General features: G+C 52.8%; 1 protein-coding gene across 1 annotated transcript; it reads right to left on the bottom strand.

Moving 5' to 3' along the window:
• Positions 1-1698: 1698 nt before the first annotated feature.
• LOXL4 (lysyl oxidase like 4) lies at positions 1699-21948 on the bottom strand. The gene is made up of 15 exons (XM_033186547.1): positions 21819-21948; positions 16457-16765; positions 15747-15925; positions 14668-14873; positions 13127-13165; positions 12765-12984; positions 11948-12131; positions 11616-11770; positions 10749-10916; positions 9549-9711; positions 7529-7772; positions 6342-6457; positions 5569-5705; positions 5067-5178; positions 1699-2989 (listed from the first exon to the last, which is right to left on the bottom strand). The coding sequence occupies exons 2-15, from the start codon at positions 16731-16733 to the stop codon at positions 2919-2921; spliced, it is 2271 nt and encodes a 756-aa protein (XP_033042438.1). The 5' UTR covers positions 16734-16765; positions 21819-21948; the 3' UTR covers positions 1699-2918.
• Between the last annotated feature and the right edge of the window lie 638 nt (positions 21949-22586).

Below are 22586 nucleotides of genomic sequence, written 5' to 3'. Positions count from 1 at the left end.
TGAAAGAAAATGCAGGGAATTGTAGCCTGACTTCATACTGAATGGTATACCTCTGAGTTATACCTTTGCTCTGTTTTGGTTCTTCCAGGCCAAGAGTGACCTTGGGCAGTACAAAAGAGATGACTACTCCTGTCACTTGTCTGTGAGGATGCCTCTTTCTGGCTACACTTTAGCTTTTAAAGGCATTGTTAGTGGTAACATATAGCCCCATGTTGATTTCCCAGTTTTCTTGTAATCTTCGTAATTTCAGTAACTTACTTTGGTTCTCATTCTAATGCTGTATGCTAGTAGTCTATCCTGTTTTTCAGCCAATAGTCAGCCACCTCTAACTTTCAGATTTATCCTTATAACCAGACCCAGAGAAAGGATTTTTTTTTTTCACCTACACTCGAAAATTATGGAGTGTTGCTGCTTCTACCATTAGTAGAGAATGTGCTTTTTAGTTACATTATTCAAGCAGTTGGGATTGATGTACACTAGCTGGAGGTAAGAGCTCCTGCTATGACCCAGCACAGACTATATTGAGCTTTTCCAGATGGGAAATAAATCCTTGGGCACATCCAAGCCATGCTTTCTCAAGATGAGTTAGCTGAAGAGCACCCTGTAGCTGCCACTGGCGCCCTTGTTAGATACTCAGGAAGATAGCTAATGTACTCTGCTGTGCATATGTAAAGTACATTTCCCATGAGTTCTGATATGCTCTCCATAGACTGACATTCTTAGCACCTTAGTGTCTCTGAGGCTAAAGTATGCTGAGGTGAAAGTCTTCTGACATTTTTGGTTCTGCCTGGAATTTGGTGGTTAGTATTCTGTTAACATTCCTCATCTAGTTATAAGTCATGCCAGCCACCAGTCTTCCCATGTCCTTCCCTTTCAGCTCAGAGTTGTAACAGCACAACCCTTGTATGGCCTTTTCCAAGAATTAGAACTGACTGCACCTATCAAACGTGTGATGTGGCAGCAAGGCTGAGACCAGAGCCGGTGGCTGGCTGCCTGGCCTGCTTTTTTGGGCCCTCTTAGAAACTGGATCCAGCAAGCAGCTGTGGGTAACCACCCTGCCTGAATCCAGTCATCAGTCACCACATGCTCCCCTGCTAGCTGCACATTCTTTCACAGACCATTAGCTGCATGTGTGAGCATAATGTTGTTACTGTTCGGGGGATGTTTGCTGGATCCAACAGGAAATCAGTCCTTCCCTTGTTTACCTAAACTGCCATGCCAAAATATAATGCTCCCTCTGCCTAATGAAGGAGACGAGGGAGTTGAGGAGAGGTAAGGTCGGGGAGAAGGAAGAAAGCACTTCTTTGTATTCACAGAGGGTTCCCCTTTTTACTCCCTAAGGAGGGGGTAGCTCTTGTGATGTGGTGGCTCTTGTGATGTGGTGGGGGTAGTGCTGTTGTAAATCTGCTCCATCTGCTACCATTTATTTTGGCTTTGCAGCCTTGATTATAAAAGTTTACAATCCTCAGACTTTACCTTCTTGTCCCTATCCTTCACCCCTTAACCTTTCTAACCCGTGTTTCAGCTCTGAGCCTGGGGAGGCTGACTGGGTAGCAGTCTTATGTCTGATTGGAGAAATGTAGATGGGCAGTCACGAGAAGCATGTGTGCTCTGTGCATCCCAGGCCCTGGCTCTGTGGGAGGGAAAAGGGTAGGACTGTGGTTTTGGGGCGTGTACATAATCACAGCTGGTCTGGTCTTTGTAGCAGTCCATAATGAGCAACCTTTTTTGGCATTAGGGTGTCAGTCCTGTAAGGATCATCACTAAAGTTTGTCTCAGTGGAGAAAAGATCAAGAATCATGTCAAGAAGACCATGGGGTTTTATTCTACTTGAGCGAGAGCAAATCACAGCCCCATCAAGCAGGAATGGTGGCCTTTCCCAGGTTCCATCCTTAACTACACTGACTGTTCCCCCTTCTGATTTCTCCATGGTCTTCTGTCTCTCACTCTGCCAGACTTGTTTTCATATCTCCATAGAGATGAGTAGCTTGTTTGATGTTCTTTCCATGGCAAAAATTTATTCAATGCAAAGTTCACTTCAGACGCTTGGTTGGGACTTGAAGCTTAGACCAATCCTGAGATGCGTGGTGATCCTGAGAGAGATCAGACTGCCTGCCAGGTAAATCGTCCATATTTTTTCCTTGGCAGAGGCCCTGACAGGGCCTGGGATCCATGTTACCTCAGCAGTCTTTCTGCTTGGCCTACTCTTGCTGCTCTGTAGGAAGGCCCTGTCTGGCCATTTCTGTGAAACTTGCCCCTTCTCAAGCACTCAGTAACTGTTGGTGTTGGCCCATCAGGCAATAAGGGGATGCCCGAGGTCTGTGCTTCCAAGGATAATAGAAACACCCATGTGTGTGGTAGGATAAAGGTAAGGACACTAAAGAACAGAGTGTGAGAGGTGACTTGTAAATAATAACAGATGAAGAAAGTATTGGATCCACCAGCTTCTCTGCCAGTTGTGATTTTGATACAAGTTGTGTTGCTTTGAGCTCCTAGCAGAGAGCTAACACTACCTGCTGTGTGTTTTGGTACTCTGTCCTATACTCCTCCAAGACATTTGCAAAGCACCACTTAGATGGGGGACTGGGCCATAGTCCATCCCTAAAGAACTGAAAGCTCCTGAACCCCGCATCTCTGTGGCAAGATTCAGGGATGACTGGGTTTCCTTATAGAAGAGGAGCTCAGCTGAGCAAAGCCTGGAAGTCATATTCCAGCCCTTAGTGGGTAGGCCCAGTGCCATCCTGAAGAAGCAGTACCATCTGGATTGGTGATCTTGCCATCAAAAGGCTTCCTGAGCAGGTTCTTGGTGCCCCTTGGCACTGGCCCTTTTCCTCTGAGTTGGGACTCTGAAGGGCATGGCTCCAGTAAGCTGAGGTATCTGGTGTATTGGCAGCAGCTAGGAGTGTGCAGTGAGGGCTTCAGATGAGGTTGTTCCTGAGACGCTGTTCTTGCTCCAGGGAGAGTTCTGCATTGGCTGGGTATGAATTCCCTGTGGGCCAAAGGAAAACAGGTAAGCAGCCAACCTTACCACAGTCTCATCCCTTCCCTGACAACTTACATAGATCCACTCTGCCCAGCTCATCCTTTATATCAAGTCAGTCATGGCATGGGCACAGACACCAGTCATTCTATAGAAATAGGGCTGGGACAGTTGTGTGGTTTCAGGAACATCAGGAAGAACAGGCTATTGATTGGAAAGGGCTGTGCTAGTTATTCTTTGCCTCCCTCCCCAGGTTCATTCTCTGCCCTTTTTTTCTCTGTGCCCTAGGAAGCTGACCCCTAGCGATTACATCACTCTGGTTCCTTTGTCTTCTTTTTTTTTGTTTGAGTTGGGTCAATGGAAAGCAACAGCAGAAGGTCAGAGGGTGGATGGAGAGAGGCCAAATATTCTTTCCCCTACTTTGGCCCTGTGGTTCTGGCAGTGATGGTCTATGACTCCTGCTCCAGCTAGGTTCACCCTCCTTCATAACTCTGGCTTGCACCTGGCTGCAAAACAGCCCTTGCCCCTCTTCAAGCCTAAAGCAGATAACAGTTTTCTACTTTATTTATGCTTGATGTCTCAGCACCCCTTGTTTCGTTATAAATAGTCCTTTAATTAAATAACCTCAGACTCTCACCTGAGTGTGCCTTCTCTTTTCTGCAGGGACCCTGTTGGGTCCTAAACACTGGCAAGATGACCTGTAGGACTGCATTATTTTTCTTGTCCTTGTCACTGCCTGGGAACCCTTGCAGCCTGATTCCAGCATTATGGAGGATCTGCTGTCTCCGTGTGTGTAGACTTGGATTCTAGTTCCTGGTTCCTTTCAATATCCCTGTTTCATTTAAGTGGCAGCATAATCTACTCAGCCACACAAATTCAAAACCTTAGACTGTTCTTCCTTTTCTCATTTTCGTCCATCTGTTGCCACGGTTATTTTTTGAAAACCTAAATGATCTTTTGCCTCCTTGACTGAAATTTGTCAATAGTTCCCAGAAGCCCACAGGATAAAATCCATTATCTTAGAACTATCACAACCCTCCCTGCAAAAAGCTCTAGTACTTAGTAGGTTTGAAGTATACAGCCTCATTTTACAAAACAGAAAACTCAGGTCGTGATTTCCTCACTGTCTTCCAGCTAGAAAGTGGTGGGACTGGATTCGGGAACCAGTGACACCTTCGGAAGCCCAGTCCTGTGCTCTTTCTTTACTCCTCCCATCTTTGACTTTGGCCCCTCCTTCAAAACTCAGCTCAAATACTACTTCTGTGAAGCTTGTGCTAGCCCCCATCCGGTTGCTTTCTGTCTGTGCTTGCTCAGCATTCAGTCCACACATTAGTAGTACTGGGGCTATTTGCATGTGTGCATACCCCATCTGACACTTACATTCCCAGTGTCTGGGGCACAGCGTTCAACACAACAGTGAGCCTTAATAAATGTTTGTTGACTGAATGAACAACTCTGCCCATCCCACCGCACATATGCAAGTATGGGTGTGAATGCACATCCCATAGCAAATATAGGCATTTTTAACCCTTGAAGATAGAGGGAGTCTTTACTGACAGGTAGAACAGCCCTTCTTCTCTGACCCCACTGGATGATGATGCTTCCTTTGATGCTACCAATCCTGTGAGTGGCCCTGTTTTCCATGGTCCCCTTCTTGCAAGCAGTGATCACAGCTGGAGACAGCAACACAGAGCAAGAGGACTTCTACTTTTACCTGTGAGGACCCTAACCCTAACTTCTACATGAAAGAGAAAGGAAAAATAATGGACTTGAAAATACTGACATGGCTTGAGGTGACAGGAAAGATTCTAGGACAGATTGGAAACTGAGTTTACAATCGAACAGCCTTAAGTGCACACAGGGATGTAGAAGATGTAGTTATTGGGTGAAGCCAATGGTCTGACCAATTCTAGAAGTCTGCCTTGTAAGATGTCAAAGGAAATGCATCTCTCTTCCATCCGTAGCCTTTTACAAACCACACACATACAAGTCACACACTGGAGTGTGGGAGCAGAGAGTAGTACATTTACAGTCTTCCAGCTCCCTGAGCCTATACATGACTGGTTCCGCAGTGGCTCGGAGTTACCTGTGTGGCAGTTGTGCAGCCAGACCCGATGCCCATCATACTTGCAGCGGCACTGCATCATATTGTTGGAGAAATCTGACTCTGCCACCTCATAGTGGGGGTTCACAATCACCTGGAGTGAAAGAGGGGACAACTGAAAATGGATGGTTTGGTTTCTGAATGAGTTGACTCTGGCTGTGATAATCCCTTACATGTGTTTCTATTTGCTTCATTAATTCTTAAAATTACCCAGGCGGTAGGCACTGATGTTCCCATTTTACAGATAGGGACTGAGAAGTTCCAACTGAGAAGCTGATTTATCCAGTGTTCACTGAATCAGGACTCAAACCCAGGTTCGCTGGATCCAGCTTGAGTGTTACTTCCCTAATAGGACAGCTCCTTTTAGTGACAGGCCTGTGGGAAACCCTATATGGGAAATTCTCTCCCTTCATTTGCCCTCAGGGAAAGTTTTAGAACATCTGGAGGAAATTGGGCTCTGTGGGGAATCCCCCAGCCACCTTACCTGGAAGATATAGTTCCCAGGGCCCACGTCTGTGATATCCACCCATTGGCAATCAATGTCATGCCGGTAGGTGTCCCAGCAGCCTACAGTCACTCCCTGTTCCCCAAAGTTGGCACACGCGTAGCGCCGCTGCAGTCCTGTAAGGAAGGGGACAGCTTTTGAGACAGGAGCAAGCACTCTGCTAGGTCTTTTATTTGCTTTACCAGTTCAGTGTCATCATGCCTAGTTCACAGATTAAAGGACTGTCAGAGCTAGAATCCTGCTATGAATCCAGCACCATAACAAACCACATTTGTGACAAAGGTATGATTCATTTGATTCGTTTGACTGCTCCAGTGCAAATCCCTGTTGATTCCAACCCTCCTGTGCTAATTTATTTGTGCATCTGCCTATCCATCCTTCCAACCCTCTAAAGATCCAGTGTTTACCATGTAGTTCCTAAGGGTTAGGGGCTGCGGGTATACAGACAGGAAGCAGACAATGCTTGCCCTCCGCGAGCTCAGCAGAGATAGGACAGGTCTGCAACTCTTTTCCAAGACAGAAAGTGCTGAGTGTTTTAAAAGAAGAACAATGTGCGTGGGGAATTCAGAGGAAGTAAAAACCTCCTGTGTAAGATTTCAGAAGGTAAGAAATTGCCTTGATTGCTAACTTTTCAAGCCAGGGTCTCCAGGTGCCTTGGGCTGCTGAACAGAGCGGAGAGAAGCCTGATCCCAAAGGGGCTGAAGAACATAACAAGAGGAGATGCTGGTAGGTGCTGACAGGAAACCACATACCTGTGGGGCAGTTTGTGTCCTCCAGACAGAAGCTGGCCTTGTGCCCCTCAGCCACCTTGGAGCCATTGAGGGTGAGGAGGTCATAGTGGGTGAAGACTTCAATGCTGTGGTAATGCCTGCAGAAGGGATAGAGCTGTCAGTGCAGCAGCAACAGGAGAGAGGGGCCTCTCTGGAGGGGCTGGTAGGGAAGACAGGCACCAGGCCCCATCATGACCCGAGAGCAAAGTTATAATAGTAGGCAGTGCCCTTCTCCCTCCCAAACCCAAGATTAGTATGACACAGAGCCTACTTTGCTGGCATCCCTGCCAGGCAGCAAGCACAGCTGTCCCCATCACCTAGGGTCTCAACCCAGGCAAGAGGTAGAAGCCCTGCCCTGGTCACCTCTAGGAGGCTGGTGCCTGACAGCAAGGCCTGAACTGGGGGGATAGGTGGGGCACCAGGTCTCTGAGCAGCCTAGGAGCTGAGCTGCTGGGAAGAGGATCCCTGTCAGCCTGGGACCAAATTGCTACCATTGTTTCCAATCCAGTTATAATGACAGCTCTGTTCATGCTACAGGGAAAGGTGCTTATTATCTCAGGCGAGACCAAGTCCCAAAGTCATTGCCCATTCCTCTCCAGTTTCTCCACCCATGACTGTGTTCTGAAGAAACAAAAATGCTGCCTTTGTCAGAGGCATTGTCTCTCCCTCTCTCTGGTCTGGAAGCTCCTGATAGGAAAGAATGCTCATTGTCCCTTTTTTAGTGCCAGTCTGTTCATGCTGTTCTTTGAGGGCCTTGCCTTGCTGCTGAAGGAACCAGCGAGCTTTTCCTGCAGAGCCAGCACCCTGGATGGGATGTCTATTTTGGGCCTCCAGGTTCCTGGGAGTCCCCACTTTACCTGGCTTCTGAAGACAAGGCCTGTGATCCAACATAGGAAAAGTGTCAAATACCATTCTAACAGAACAAATCTGCTGGTGGTGACGCCTCTGTGGGATGTTGCTGTGGGGCACCACTGACATAGTGAAGGTGAGAGCGATGGAGGGGCAGGTGGATGCCGCTGTCCTCACTGCCTCCTGCAGGCAAGGCCAGCAAGGAGAGCGCACACCCCTCCCTGGAAAGCTTGCCTGTGGCCAGGGAAGGACCAAACTGCTCCCTGGACCCTGCTTTTTGTTCCTAACCCTCTAGTGCCAAGGCATGGGCAGGCTCTAACCTGTGGCACTGGTGCCAAACCCAGCTATCGCGTCCAGTCTTCGGACGAAAGTCTGTCCGGCCCAGGTTGTAGATCTGTGTGGAGAAGCGCAGTAGGCGCCGGTATCCATAGGGCCAGTCCATGTGATCCGCAGACTTGGAGAGGCAGTTCTCCTCGTGGGCACAATACAGCTGGCTGAGCGGGCGGTCCTCCAGGTAGGCTGTCTCCTGCACTAGCTGGGCGTTCATCACCAGGTCTGGTGCACCTGGGGCAGCAGAGGTCATGGCAGTGACTTAGAGGGTGGACAGGCAGCCAGTCTTAGTCTCCAGCACAGAGGGCAGGCTTGCCCCTGGATTAAACCCTCTGGGAGGACCCCAGAAAGAAAGAGCAGTTTTAAGTGTCAGGAGATGGTGAGTTCTAATAACAGTTAAAGGAAGGCTATCACCTTAACCTGGGAGGCAGCTACAGTGTCATGGTTAAGCTTGCTGGGTTTGGAGCCAGGCCACCTGGGTTCGTTCTTGGCTTTCTGACTGTATAATTTACCAGCTGTGTAACTGCTTAACCATTTTGTCTCTCATTTTCATCATCTGTAAGATGAAGATAATAGTGATATTAATGTGATGACACCTGTAACATGTCTGACCCACAGTAAACGTGGTTGAAGTAAGCTAGTATTTCTTTTGTAAAATGCTTTTAAGTCTGTAAAGTGCCTTTATATAGCTTAGTTCATATAATCCTCTCAGAAAGCTCTGCTGATACCTAACTTGGACACTTTGCCTGTACTGTCACTAAAAATCATTATCACTAAAGTAGTCCTGGGCGGAAGTGAGGCCCTGCCACACCGCTGACCACAGCGTGCATGCCACCTGGGCAGGCCGGCCGCAGCTTGCCCCAGGCTGGAGCCATCTGCTCCTGGCAGTTGGCCATGTGGGGCCCTGTGGTATATATTGGAGAGAGCCAGGAAGTGCCCACTGACAAAGAGTTCCTTAGGGAAAGAAGGCGAGCTTTCAGAAAGAATGAGAAGAGAAAAAGGAAAGAAAGCAATGTGAAAAGCCAGGGAGGAAAAGCAGGTGGTTACAGAGGCTGCAGGTTGGCTGGCTGTGCCCAGCTGTCATGAAGCATCCATCAAATGTGTTCAAGAAGAGAGCTGCCACTGTAGGCAGTGGAGCAGGGAGGGGTTCGAGGTTCCCAGGAAGGGGAGTCGAGTGGGGAGCAGGCTCCCCATGTGCTGGGAGGCCTTGGTGATGAGGAGACCCACTCTGATGCCCCATCCCTGCAGGGGAGGGTCTGATGGATGGGCCCAGGGTTCTCACCAGGGTTCCCTGGACAGAAAGGAAGCCAAGAGCTCACTGACAAAGGTTAAGGATGTCTTGGTGTTGAAATTTGGCCAAGAAGAAGGTCAAGTGGCCACTTGGGTTGATGCTATCTGTAGCCTTTGGACTGGGTATAGTCCATCTTGGCACTGACCTGGTTGGGAGATGTCAAGAGTTGCTGCTGCCGTAAGAATCTGGGTTTGTGGGGCAGAGCAGTGCCACAGATGGCCTTGTCCCAAAACCTTTTGGGTAAATCCCACAGCTCAGGAAGAGAACACACAGCTGGGCCTTGGCCCCGGGTGTGCTCATATTTATATGTCCTCTACGACAGCTTTCAAACTGCTTTTCTGACTACAAACCACAGTAAGAAATACATTTTATGCTGTAACCCAGTACACACATAGTTCCAAGGAAAAACTGCCCTTGCTGTTTTCTGTCCTGTTCCGTTGTTTGAAACTGTTGTTCATAACCCAAAGTTGAAAACGGCCGTTCTGTGTCCTTGTGCTTTCTCATGTTCTCAGTGTTCTTTCTCACAGTAACTCCGTGAGGGGGCAGGGTATGGATCCTGATGGGACGGGTGATTTGGCCACACAGCTGGGAAATGGCAGAGCTGGTACATTCATTCCCCCATGCTGCTGGTCGTAGGCCTGGGACCAGCATGCAGGGCCTTCCCTGAGGAGGAGCACAGGCCTACCTGTCCCCAGCCCTGTGAGCCCTCCGTCACTCACTGTCCATGCAGGAGACTCCAGCCAGGAAGCGCCCGCCGCCATGGGAGCAGTGCACCGGCCCGTGCCTCTGGCACTGCTGCAGGGCCAGCTCTGTGCCTGAGCAGCGCACCCCGCTCATCACCACCTCTTGGGCCCTCGGCATCCCTGACCAGTACCAGGTTTCCTAAGAAAACAGCCAGTGTCACCCAATCAGCGTGACTTGGAGTCACCTCCTGACTCCCATCTGAGGTGTGGCCCCAGTCATACCACCCCCACCAGGTTGTGTCCAGCCTGGGCCCGAAATCTTTAGTGATGAGAACCCATATTCCCTGGGGCAGTCCATGACACATTTGGACCCTTGTGATGTTAGAAATCCCTTCCATGTATGGAAGTAAAAATCCACCCACCGTGGCTTCCACTACTAGCCCTACACGCCTCCCTCTTCCAGACAGCAGAGGAGGGTCCTGTTCCCCATCCTTCTGCCCAGGGGCTGTGCTCCCATTTCCCCAGCTGCTTCTCAAGCGGCCCAGATCGTCATTTGTGCTCAGGGTTGCCCAGTCGGCATTGTGCGGCAGCCCAGTGTGGGTGCAGGTGCAGAGGTTTCTCTTGCAGTCACACCTAAGTCCTCTTGATTTTATTTTTTGATGTATTTTAGATCTATCCACTTATTTCCCCTGGACTGCCTGGTCCAGTCCAGCCTCATTTCTCACCTGGGCTACTACAGTAGCCTCCTGAGTGTGTTTCCTTGCATTCATGTTAGTCTCCACCCAACTGTTTTCCAAACAGCAAAGGAAGAAATCTTTTAAACGTGTGGATTGCAAGTTTTGAGTGATCTTGCCACTGCCTCCTCTGCCCTCATGCTTGACAGCACTCTCTCCAGAGCCACTCTACAACCCCTGGCCCTGATTTCCTCAGCCGAATCAAGCTTTCTCTGGCCACAGGGCTTTTACATAAGCTGTTCATTCCTCCTCCACCTCGTCTGACTAACTTCTATTCATCTTTCCTGCAGACACAACTGTGTCCCTCATTGACCATTTCATTAAGGACTATGTCTTCTTGTTTACCACACTGTTCCCAACACTCGGCATCATGTCAGCTCATAGTTTCACTCAGTAATGAATTGCCAAATGGGTAAAGAGGCAGCAGCTTTAGCACAGGAAGTTTTGGGCCTCAGTCCAGGAGGGTGAGAGGTCATGCGGAAGAAACAACACAGGGACCTACCTTGTGGGCATGGATGGCAAAACCCAGGCCGAGCTGTCGGCAGGCCACCATGGCTTCGGTGAGCCCCCAGTTTTCACTGCACACACTCCCCCAGCGTGGGACCCCGTTCACCTCCACCTGCACCTCCAACAGCCCCTCCTCAGGGATGCGCCCACCAGCCAAGCGCACCTGCAATGGTGAGGGGTGTGTGAGGAGTAGGGTAGCCTTGCAGGGAAGAGCTCAGGGCTGTGAGCCTGGAGGGCTGCTCAGACCAACTCACTGTGTCGCCCTAGACAAGATAGTCCCCTTCTCTGCCTTGGTCTCCTCTGTAAGGTAAGGACAGTGTAGCAGGTAGTCTCTAATGTCCCTGCCTACTAGAGAAATCTGACTCAAAGTGCCTGGACCAGGGGCTCTTCTTCCTGCTCTGGCACTTGCCCTCCACCATTAATGACAACTGGCAATTTGCAAAGGGCTTTCATGCCCCTCGCCTCATTCACAGTGACCCCCCGAGAGTGTGAACCCCGTTTTACAGTGGCACCAGCGACTTGCTCACAGTCCACATTAGCACTGACACTGCCCTGAGCATCCCACACAGACTCCCTTGTGCCGACAGCCCCGTGGCTGTCTTCCCAGGCACCTTCTTTCTCAGCTTCATGGGGGGCCCGAGACAGGTGTGGGAGAGCACATCCATCTGCAGAGTCCCTGTGACCTCTGACATTTCGGAGGGGCTGCAGCCAGGCCGGCTGTAAGGGAAGGCAGACTGGTGCCCAAAGCAGAAGTGCTAGCCGCTTCTCCTGGACCTCTCCCCGCTAGCTTGATGTGGTGTCCTGGGGGCTCCCCAGGGTTTCCTGGCCCCCAGCCTGAGGCCATGCTCAGACCCAAACTCACCTGATTCTGAAAGCCCATGTTAGGGACATTGCACCTGACAGCAGCATCATTCTCATGTTGACAACCATTCTGGGACCCTTTTAGGGCAGGGCAGTCGCTGAGGGTCCGCTCATACCCCCTGCAGCGCACCTCACTCAGGTGGATGGGCCCTAGCCCTAGACAGGGAGAGAGGTGCTGTGTGCGAGGCTCCATCTCCGTAACCCCGCACTTGTGGCTTCCCCTTCACAGAGGGGGAGAATTTTCTGTCCTGGCCCCGTCACCCCAGGGCCTTCAAGACATGGACCAGTGGCATACCCAGGCCTTCTCACCCCTCCCCAGGCCACCTCACTCACCTTGGCCCAGCCGGGCCCCAAAGAGGGCCTCCCGAGCAGAGCCAAAGCCCAGCTGACGACACACGACACTGGCAGAGATGAGGTTCCACCTGTGGTCACAGACCGTGCCCCACTGGCGGTTCACGAGCACTTCCACCCGGCCCTCGCCCACCTGGGCCCCGGAGCGCAGGCGCACCCTCAGCTCCTGCTGGGAGAAACCTGCTTCAGGGACGGCCGAGGAGGAGGCAGCCAGCAGGGGCTGAGCCACCACCGCAGAATCCCAAACGGGACTCCTTCAAGCTCCATGGCGGTGGCCAGAGCCAAGGGTGGGGAGTTCCAGTCCTGCCTCTGACTTCCTATAGCTGTCATCCTGGATAAGCTGTTTTTCTTGATCTCCATTTCTTCAATAACCAATCACCACCACAGCCTCATCAAAGATGTCGTCTCAAGTGTGGCGCTGAGGCATCTGTACCACCTCACGAGGCCACCCCAGTGTGGCGCTGAGGCGTCTCTACCGCCTCATGAGCACTGGCTGATCTCTTTATAACAAAGGAGCAGGCTCAGTACTGGCCCTCAGCGGAATGTAGTTAGGATTTAATTACTGTTTTTATGGTCACCTTCTATTCAAGGCGGGTGATGTCAGCTTTCCATTTATGGTAGGGCTATATATGATTCCCTTTAAATACATTCCAAGGTTCTACAGTTCTGTGATTCACTCTCCTCCTCCCAGTCTGGTTCCTCTCTCCTGCATGTCCTGGACCTCCCTGCACCCCTCACCAGGCAGGATCCCGCCCGTGCCTCCAAGCTGTGGTGTGGGTGCAGGGCCCCCAGGGCTCACCTCTGCCCGGGACCCTTTGCGTTGTGGCTTTGTCTTTGGTGGGCGGAAGCGAGGCCCTGCCACACAGCTGACCACAGCGTGCATGCCACCTGGGCAGGCTGGCTGCAGCTTGCCCTGGACTGGAGCCACCTGCACCTGGCAGTTGGCCATGTGGGGCTCTGTCCCCAGGCAGGTGACCTGGTGGATCCAAAATGAGTTCTTATTCGTCAGGCTCTTCAGCCTAGAAGACAAGGGAGATTGAGGGTGGAGGAAGGGCTGAGGGAAGAGCGTGAGGACTAAGGGAGGCCAAGGTAGAAAGGAGGGGATAGAGGCCCTTCATGCCACACCCGGTTGCTTCCTCCCCCAAGGGTGCTGCTCCTCACCTAGATTTAGGGTCCCTCATCTTCAGATCCCAGACTTTCCTGTTATGGGAGAAAACAGATAGGAGATGGAAGGGGTGTGGAAGTCCCACCCCCTGCCACCTGGTTCCTCATAGTTGTCCTTAAGTTTGCACAGGACTTTACATTTTGTAAACTTGTTCATAAATCTTATTTCAATGCTGAGTTTCACAGCAGCCCTGATGGGGTGGCCACCTCACAAATAACAATTTTACAAGGAAGGCAAGCAAGGTCCCTCAGCCAGGCCTAGAGTGGGGACAGGCGGATCAAGCTTGCCCTCTCCCAAGTCCAGAGGAAGGGGAGCATTTAGGGAGGGCCCAAGAGAAGGGACCCTCTGGGGACAGGTGGGAGGTGAAGGCCTTGCTGGTGGGGGCAGCCCCAGAGACACCCAGGCTATCATCAGGCCTGCCCTCCTCATGGGTGGCAGGCGAGTCAGCGAGACCTAGGTGTGCAATTACCAGGCAGGGGGAGTCGGGCTGCATCCCAGGATCCCCAAGGATGGAGCAGGGGCTGGCCACCACTCATGTTTCCTCAGGACAGTGGTCCTCTAAGTCAAAGACACAAGGACACTGCAACAAGGGCCTTCTAACCCTTTAGGGAAGCAGGATCAAACTGATTGGGGTGGATGAAGCAGATGACTCACATGTACTATGGGAGATTTCTCCCTTGATGAGAAACACAAGTCTTCCCTGACATGGATCTGGCAGAACCGTGACTGTGGCTGTCGTTTACTGGTTGATGGAATCAGCTGTGACAGTTCAGCCATGTTTCTGACAATATTTTTATGTCTCCTCTCTCCAGGCTCCCACCCCATGCCTCGCTTACACGCAACCCAGTCACAGTCTGGCTTGGACCACAGCTGAGGAAATTCATGAGGGAAGAGTTGGGATATTCACAGTGGAATTGAGGATGGAGGCCCAGAGGCCCTACCCAAAGCCCTAAAACCAGTCAATGGCTGAACTGAGGCCAGAACAGTTTGTCTAAACTCTACATGTGGGTGTCACTGAAAGTATCTGCAGGGAAGTCTAGGGTTTTAACCAGGGACACGCAGTTTTATGTTCGATTGTTTTCACGGGGCCGGGAGGGGGCGCACATTCTGTACCTAGTCAGTTCTGTTTACATAATTCAACAGTGCAGTGTTTACTTTCTGACTGTTTCTAGGTATTTCCCAGGATCCTGAAGGTCCTCCTCATTCACTTTCCTGTTTATTATTCTGAGGCACCCATGAAGCAGGAAATCCAGGCACATTCCTCAGTAGGGCCTGTTTTCTTTCCCCCAGTCCCAACACCTGCGGGATGTCCTGCCACAGACAACACCACTGCCACTCAGTCCTCACTGAACTCTGCGAGGTCCCACATGCCACACACATCACACACTCACCTGTGTGCACACTTACTTGCCCCTTACATGAGTCCACACTCAGGCTCATGCACACACCCTACATCGCACGCAGGCACATGCACACACACTCAGTCCCTGCCCCACAACCCTGCCTCCTGTGGGGCTTACACCAGCCGCGCTCCTACCTGTAGTAGTGGCTGTCGACAGGCACCTCGCTGGGGAAGCCCAGCATCCCGCACACCACCCTGCTGTTGTTCATGGTCCAGCCCTGGTCACACGCCTGCCGCCAGTGGCCCTCATACTTCACCTCCACGGCTCCCTCGGTCACTGGGCTATGCTGCTTGGCACTGGCAAGGATGGGCTTGAGCCGCACCTCCTCCAGCCGCCGGCCCTGCAGGGTGCACAGTCACCTGTGGGCCTCGGGACTCCCCGCTGCAGATCTTCATGCAGAAAGGCTGGGGCTTGGAGCTTGTAGAGACCATCCCACCCAGCCTCATCATTGAACAGGCCAGGAAACTGAGGCCCAGAGAGGGGGAGGCATTATCAAAGGCCACAGAGTAAGTTCAAGGCAGAACCTCAGCTTGTCTAAGCCCTTTCCCTCAGTTCCTTGAATTTGTCAAACTGGAGAGAACAAGGCAGATCTGGCCCTCCCTGGGATCAGGATGGGAGCCCTTGGAGTTTGGGAGGCTTTTGCTGGGCATGGAAGGGCCTTCTCCGTGCCACCCTGAGAGAGCTGAGGTGGGCATAGACCAGCCACTTGAGACCATAGCAGGATCCTTTGGCCCACAAGACCCCCAGCCCTAGCCCTGGGATGACTTAGACCAGTACAGAGTCCCTTCACAGCGTGTTTCAGTGACCAGCTGTCCCGAGGCTGGAGGCTGCCTGGCAGCAGAGCCCTGCCCTGCCCGCTCCTGTTTGGCTTGGGCTGTTTTTAGCTCAGGGTTGTTTGTGCTGAGAAGAGGCAGCAATTGTGGCCAGGCCTCGTGGATGAGGGAGCCCCTTACCCCACTGCTGTCTCCCTTATGGGAGCAGCTTCTGTGATTCCCAGTGGGGTCAGTTGTGGTCATCTGGCCTGCCTTGCCTCAGGCTGGGGCCCTCTATTTATGCACCTGCTGCAGGGCACACTCAGGAATCGGGGCCCATGGGATGATGCTCAGTGCAAACTGCACCCTTTCCCCTTGCTCCTGTAGGCCTACCTTCTGGGAGGCTCTCTGTCCTCTGACCCAGCCCTTGGCTCAGACCAGAGCCTGAACAGCCCCCTCACCTGGGGCCCAAGGGCATTGGAGACGGTTTCAGAAAGGTAGCCACGATGGCGCCTGGGGTGGCATATCACCCCTACGTCTTCAGAGTGACTGCAGTCACTGACACCCCAGCCATTAGACCCGCACTGGTCCAGGGAGCTCTCCGTGCCCACACAGCGCACATTGTCCAGCCAGATGGGTCCTGTGGAGTGGGGGTGATGCTCAAAGATGGCACAGAGAGGCAGGTCACAGGCTCTGCCTCCTGCATAGGACCCCATGCTTACCAAGTCACCTCTTCCAAACCCTGGGAGAAAGTGGCAGAGAGGAGGAAGTTTGGGTCTCCTGGGGAATTCGTATTTATAACCCTGCCTGCTACCTCCTTTGGGTACTGGGTCTTAGAAAATCTGTTTTTGGAAAATGCCAGGTAGCTCTAGGAATCAGACCTACCCGTTTGCCCATTTTTTCATTCAACATTCTCTAAGCACCCACTGTGTGCCAGTTGCTATGTTCGAGGAACTTGGAGTTTAGTGGTGGTGACGGCAGTGGCCTTATTACAGGAGAGAATAGGAGGGTGGGAGCAGGGGCTATGTGCAGCTGAGGCACTCAGGATATGCCTTGTGGAGGAGGTCATGTGAGCAAGGTATCAAAGGATGGGTGGGTATCAGTGAGTCCAACCCGAGAGAAGACTGTTACCATCTCCTTGCCATCCCACTGGGTGGCACCAGTCACTCACCCTCCCCTTGGCCATACTTGGCACTGTGGGCCCAGGTCAAGGCAGCTTCGAAGCCCAGCTGGCGGCAAGCCACTGTGGCCTCCTGGAGAGCAAAGTTGTCATCACACACGGTGCCCCACTGGCCCTGGTGCAGCACCTCCAGGCGGCCCTCCTCTGGCTTGCTCTCTGGGCCCACCAGCCGGAGCTTGGTGGTGCCCAGTGACTGTGGCCTGCTGGGAGCGGGCTGGCCTAGCAGTAGCAGGAACAGAGAGAAGGTGACTGGTGGGGACCACGCCATGGTGACTTCAAGGACAGCTGAGGTCAAGATACCTGAGGAATGAGTAAACATGACAGTGATCACCACCTCTACCCAGATCTCAGGCCTCTTCAGCAATTTGGCAGCTCCTGGCAAGACAAATGAAAGAAGACCCCCTGAGAGAAAGAGAGAGAGAGAGAGAGAGAGAGAGAGAGAGAGAGAGAGTGTGTGTGTGCATGCATAGTGGCATTAATTGAGTCTGGGCCAGTTTAGCTGATTTGGCTCAAATCCACCACATTCGCCATGTGACCCTGAGGAAGTTTAAGCTTAACCTCACTGAGTCTCATTCTCCTCATCTGTAAAATGGGGATAGTCATCTCCATCTCACAGTGTTGTTGAGTGTTAAATAAAACACTGTATGGAAAGTGCTTAGCAAAGTCCTAGCATTGGTGAGTACACAATAAACAGCTGCTATTACATACCTAAAGTCTTATGTGTAGGTAGACGAGGTCATCCACCCTTTGAGTCATGGGGGAGCCCCCAGGGTGCCCTCAGGTCAAGACTATCTACCCCAGGGGCACTGCCACCACCTTCTGATGTGCCTAGCACCCTAATCAAATGTGTGAAATGTCGCCTTCACCCTAGAAGGCACATGGAAGGCTGGAGCAGAAAGGGCTGTTAGAGGGGCATCAAGGACTCCATCGCTCATTGGCTGTGTGGGTCGGGCAAGTCTCTTCAACTCTCTAAGTTCTGACTGTCTCTTTTTCCTTTTTTTTTTTTTTTTTTTTTTGAGACGGAGTCTCGCTCTGTTGCTCAGGCTAGAGTGCAGTGGTGCAATCTCGGCTCACTGCAACCTCCGCCTCCCAGGTTTAAGCAATTCTCTGCCTCAGCCTCCCGAGTAGCTGGGATTACAGGTGCCCACAACCATGCCCAGCTAAATTTTTTGTATTTGTAGTAGAGACGGGGGTTTCACCATCTTGGCCTGGCTGGTCTTGAACTCCTGACCTCGTGATCCACCCGCCTCGGCCTCCCCAAGTGCTGGGATTACAGGCATGAGCTAGCGCACCTGGCCCTGACTCTTTATTTCTAAAGTGAGGAGATGGAACCACGTATCATCTGATCCCTCCTGCAGCTTGGATAACCTATGATAGCCTCGCATCCATCTAGGTGTATGATTCATGCAGATTCAATACACATTTTTGGAATACTTGCTTCAGGCCAGGTGCTGGGACACAGAAATGAAGACATCAAACACCCTCCCTACCTTCATGAAGCTCAAGCAAAAATTAGGGAAGCCTTTCAAAGAAGGGACACTTAACCTGAGCCTTATTGGGCAAATAAGATTCTCCCAGGTGAGAAAAGAGGCATTCAAGGTAGAGAGAAGAGGACTAGGAAAGAGGGAAAGAGGAGAGTTTGTGCAAGAGCAGGAAGTGCCCTTCTCTTACCCCAGACTATAGTGTGGGGGCTTGGAGGAGAAAGAGATGGAGGGACGAGCTGGGGCCAAAGATCAAGGGCCTTGTGTACCACACAGAGGGTTTGCCTTCATCCTGTAGGAAATTAGGGGCCAGGGGAGGGTTTCAGGCAGTAAACAGAGAGGGCCTCTGTCTCCAGGAGGCTGTAATCAGATGTTCTTTGGGTCCTTAGAGAGAGGATGAGGCTGGGGGCAGTTCCTCTCCCCCTCACACAGCAGCCTTGGTCCTGGGACCAGCAGGTGGAGAAGGGCATAGAGGAGAGAGTCACAGCTGGTTAGAGCTGTCAGAGACCTCTGGAGCCACCAAAGCTGAAGCTCCTTCACCCCGAGGCTCTGCTGCCGAGGGGAGCTAAGGCCAACCTGGAACGGGATGGAGAAGACGGGCTAAGAAAGCTCATTCTGATGAGACCTGCCTCTTCCACGGCCATGGGAGGAATCCTGCAGCTCATCCGCTTGAGTGGGAAGGCTCCCACAGGCCCCTGCCACTCTCACTTCCATGGATGGCATCTGCCCCACTCCCTCTCAACAGCCTTGGCCAGCAGGGCTGGGTGGAGTGGGCTCCTAAAAGTGCACTAGACAAGTCCTGGGAATGAAGCTTCACGGGAGTGGGGATGTGTCGTGTCCCCAGTGTCCAAAATAGTGTCAGGTGTGTAGGTGGAGCTCATTCTTATCTGTGGTTGCATGGGTGGGAGGTGGCAGCACAGTGCTTGAGAGCACAGGCTGGACGGTCAGACTGCTGGGGTTCAAATCCTGCCTCCACCAGTTCACTTCTAAGTGATCTTGGGCCAGCGATTTAGTTTCTCCCTGCCTCAGTATCTCCCTCTGAAAAGTGGGGATAATAATAGCAACTATCTCATAGGATTTTTGTAAAGATTAAATGAAGAAATATTAAACCCTTAGAAGAGCAAGCATTCAGTAACAATGAACTACTATTATTATTATTATTATTGAGATGGATTTTTGCTTGTCACCCAGGCTGCAGTGCAATAGCACAAACTTGCCTCACTGCAACCTCCGCCTCTCGGGTTCAAGTGATTATCTTGCCTCAGCCTCCCAAGTAGCTGGGATTACAGGCATTCGCCAACACGCCCAGCTAATTTATTTGTATTTTAAGTAGAGACAGGGTTTCACCTTGTCGGTTCTTGAACTCCTGACCTCAGGTGATCCACCCACCTTGGCCTCCCAAAGTGCTGGGATTACCAGTGTGAGCCACAGCACCCGGCCAACAATGAACTATTATTAACAGCTACTGTGAGAGCTATGATAGAACCACTGGTCTAGATTGGTCCTACCTCCTCTCTATACAAAGAAGGAAATGGAGGCCACGTCCGATCTCAACTGCAAGTCCTTGGCACTCCTCTTTGCAGCATTCTCTAGATTTGCCCCTTTTCCCTTCACACACACTACAGAGCCTAGATGCTCCCCTCTCCACTCCCTGAGACTGTGTAGGGGCTGCCTTCCCATTCTCACCTCTGCAGCTCTCCCGCTCTGACCCCTCCCACACTTCCTTTCCAGACTGAAACACTGTCTTCTGCATGTCAGGGCCTGTGGGGGCTCCCAGCTGGCTGTCCCACGAGCAGAGTGCTCTCCATTGTTTCCCATTCCCTCCTCCATGCTCCCCGGAAGAGGAGGTAGATAGCCAGGGACTGAGCCAAACCACTCCCCAGATGGCAAGAAAGGATGGGATGGATCGGGCTCAGGTCCCTCAGCTGTTAGGACCCAGTGGTCACACTGGGTCTCGGCTGAGTGATGACCACACCTCCTCTGCCACCCCCAGGAGTCAAGATGCTCCTATCTCTGCCACCAAATTGTGTCTGGTGTCAATTGTTTTCCTTTCTCTGAGTCTCAGCTGCAAAACCTGTAAAATGAGGGGGTGGCACTCGAGGGCCCCCCTATACAACATGCTCTGATGGGGCCCAGGGTAGGCTGGGCAGGTCTGCTGTTTGGCTGAAGTCCCCGCCCCGCTGAGGAGGTCTTATTACAGGCTGTGGACAGCCCCAGGCCAGCAGCTCCTTTCTCTCCAAGGGACCAACCTGAGGGCATGAGAGGGCTTCTGCTGTAGGACCCTGGGGTCTGGGCCAGGGAAGCTCCCTTCCATGAACGCTGCTGGAAGATAGGGGGATGGCAGCGGGAACCAAGAGTCAGATGCAGGGAGAGCCCCTCTTATCGGCCTTCCTGCCCACTATAGGCCCCCCAGAGCTTTTGCTCACACCAAACTATAGCCTTCACCTCCCAGCCTCTAAGCCTTTGCTCTCTCTGTTCCTTTCCCTCTAAGATTGTTAAACTCCTACACATCCCGTGGCACCAGCTCAAATGCCACCCCCTCCATTAAGCCCTCCCACAAAGCCTTCCACAAAGCACATTGTATGTTTGCTTCCTGACGCCACAACCAGACTGCACGTATCTGTTCCCCTAGCACTGAGCACAGAGAACCAAGCTGTGCATCCTCCCTCAAAGAAGGAAGCAGCCTCAAAAGTGGCCGTTACTTTCCCAAATGAAGGAGAAGGGGACAGAGGAGGGAAGGAAGGTGGAGGGGAAAGAGGAGGGGAGGGAAGTGAGGATAATAATTACAAATTTTAAAATACAGATTAAATACTTATCTCCATTTTACAGACGAGAAGATAAGGTCCAGGGAAGTCAAGTAACTTGCCCAGTCAGGATTCAAACCCAGGCAGCCTGGCTAGACACCGGGCTCTCAAAACCACCAAGAATGAATGTTGAAAGAGGGGGAAGAGGAAAGGAAGGCAGGGAGCAGACTGAAATTCCACCGTGTTCTTGTGGATTTATGACCCAGGCCCTGATGTGAGGGCACTGCACAGGGTGCTCTTCGCTGAATGCCACCGAGTGACAGATCCAAGACCTTGCCAGCTTGAGGCACAGAGGCACCTGCTTCAGGTGTGCCAGGAGATGCTGGGACCTGGCCTGACCTAGCACAGGTAGGGAGGGCTGGAAGACAGCAAATGCCTGTATTCAAGAGAGAACATGGGGGGTGATGTCCTGAGGGCGCAGCAACTTTGGGATGGCTCATCTCTTCTCTGCAGTTCGGCAGCTCTTCTCAGCAGCCTCCTCTCAGCCCTGTGGCCTCCCCGGGGTTACTGACTCTGTGGACCCGAAGCAGTGCCAGCAAATGGTCTCTGAGCTGTACCTGTCCGGGCTAGGAAAGGGGGGGCTCAAAGTCTTCTGTCCCTTTCCCTTCCGTGTTTCTGTCACACGCTGACCCCCAACATAATCAGCTCCGGTCTGGATAGTTGGAGAGCCGAGATCAGCCCTGGCTCTTTGTCCCCCAAGTCGTAAGTGTGACATCTGAACCTGCCTTGCCCATTCCCTGTCTCCTCCCTGGGAGAAGGTAGAGCAATCGTTACACACGGCCACAAACAAGACATGCAGGCACCCCTGAGGCCTGGGCGCACCACTCAGGGCGGGACTTGGGCCAAGCTCCCAAACGTGGTTACTTGTCCAGTTGGAAGCAGGTTGGCGAGCGACTGGAGGGCTGGGCTGAGGGTCCATGCGACCCCCTAGGCCCAGTCTCCAGGAATCCTCAGAGGCCTGCAGACCCACAGAGAGACAGAAGTACAGACGGGACAGCAAGAGGCAGACCAAGAGGCAGACGCGGGGCCAGGGGCCAGGGGCCAGGGCCAGGCCAGGCGGGGGCTCACCAGCTGGAGCGCGGACGGTCCGGGGCTGGGCGGGCGCCGCGGCGGAGCAGCGCTAACGGGCTCCCTCCCTGGGCGCCCTGGGGCCTTTTTATCCGCCTGCCGCCCGCGGCCCCCCAGCCCCCAGCTGGCCGCGGAGGAGGCCCCGCAGGCCCCGCCCCGGGCGGGCGTGGAGTCCGCGGGCGCCCCGCCCGGCTTCCCGCGCGGCGCCCCCCGTCCGGACACGGGCTAGGTGGCGGGGGCGCCCAGCCGCAGCCGGCGGGGCCGGGAAGTCCCGGGGGCGGGAGCCGCAGGGGTGGGGGGAGCGGAGTTCCCGGGAAAGGGCGGCGCGGGGCCTGCGACTGTTTTGCAGGGAGGGCCGCTGCGGCCTCGGGAGTCCCTCTCCCAGGCACAGTTGCCTCTTTTGCCGAACGAGGTAGTGACGCTCACCTAGAGTCCCAGTCCGTGAGTCCTGCTGAGTGCCAGGGCCCCCGGCACAGCGCCCTTCGCGCGGGAGCGCCCGGCTGTCACAGGGGCCGAATCCCATGAGCTCGGTTTCTTAGGACAATGTGGACGCTCTTTCGGGGAGGCCCGGGGCTCAGTTCAGAGAGGTCGAGGTGGCGCAGTGCGGCGGTGCCCTACTGCAGGAACACGCGAGTCCCCCCGAAGTTTACTGTACTAAATACCGCCCCCCGCCCTCTGTGTGAAACTCCGTGCTGCCCATTGTGCAGTTGGGAACACTGAGCCCCAGGCGACGTAATTCTAGGAAGTTTGGGTTTGTGATAGGCAAAT

Source organism: Trachypithecus francoisi, unplaced genomic scaffold (assembly GCF_009764315.1).
Source record: "Trachypithecus francoisi isolate TF-2019V2 unplaced genomic scaffold, Tfra_2.0 Contig01579, whole genome shotgun sequence".
NCBI classification, from domain to species: domain Eukaryota; kingdom Metazoa; phylum Chordata; class Mammalia; order Primates; family Cercopithecidae; genus Trachypithecus; species Trachypithecus francoisi.
Note: the sequence above shows the minus strand (reverse complement) of the source record. Positions and strands in the feature narration are given on the sequence as shown.

Excerpts from the sequence above, each read along its gene's own strand:
- LOXL4 (XM_033186547.1), bottom strand. The coding sequence starts at position 16,733 with ATGGCGTGGTCCCCACCAGTCACCTTCTCTCTGTTCCTGCTACTGCTA. Across the intron at positions 13,166-14,667 it reads GTCGACAGCCACTACTACAG|GAAAGTCTGGGATCTGAAGA; the intron begins GTAGGAGCGCGG and ends CTCCCATAACAG. Across the intron at positions 7,773-9,548 it reads TGGAGTCTCCTGCATGGACA|GTGCACCAGACCTGGTGATG; the intron begins GTGAGTGACGGA and ends CTGCTGCCCCAG.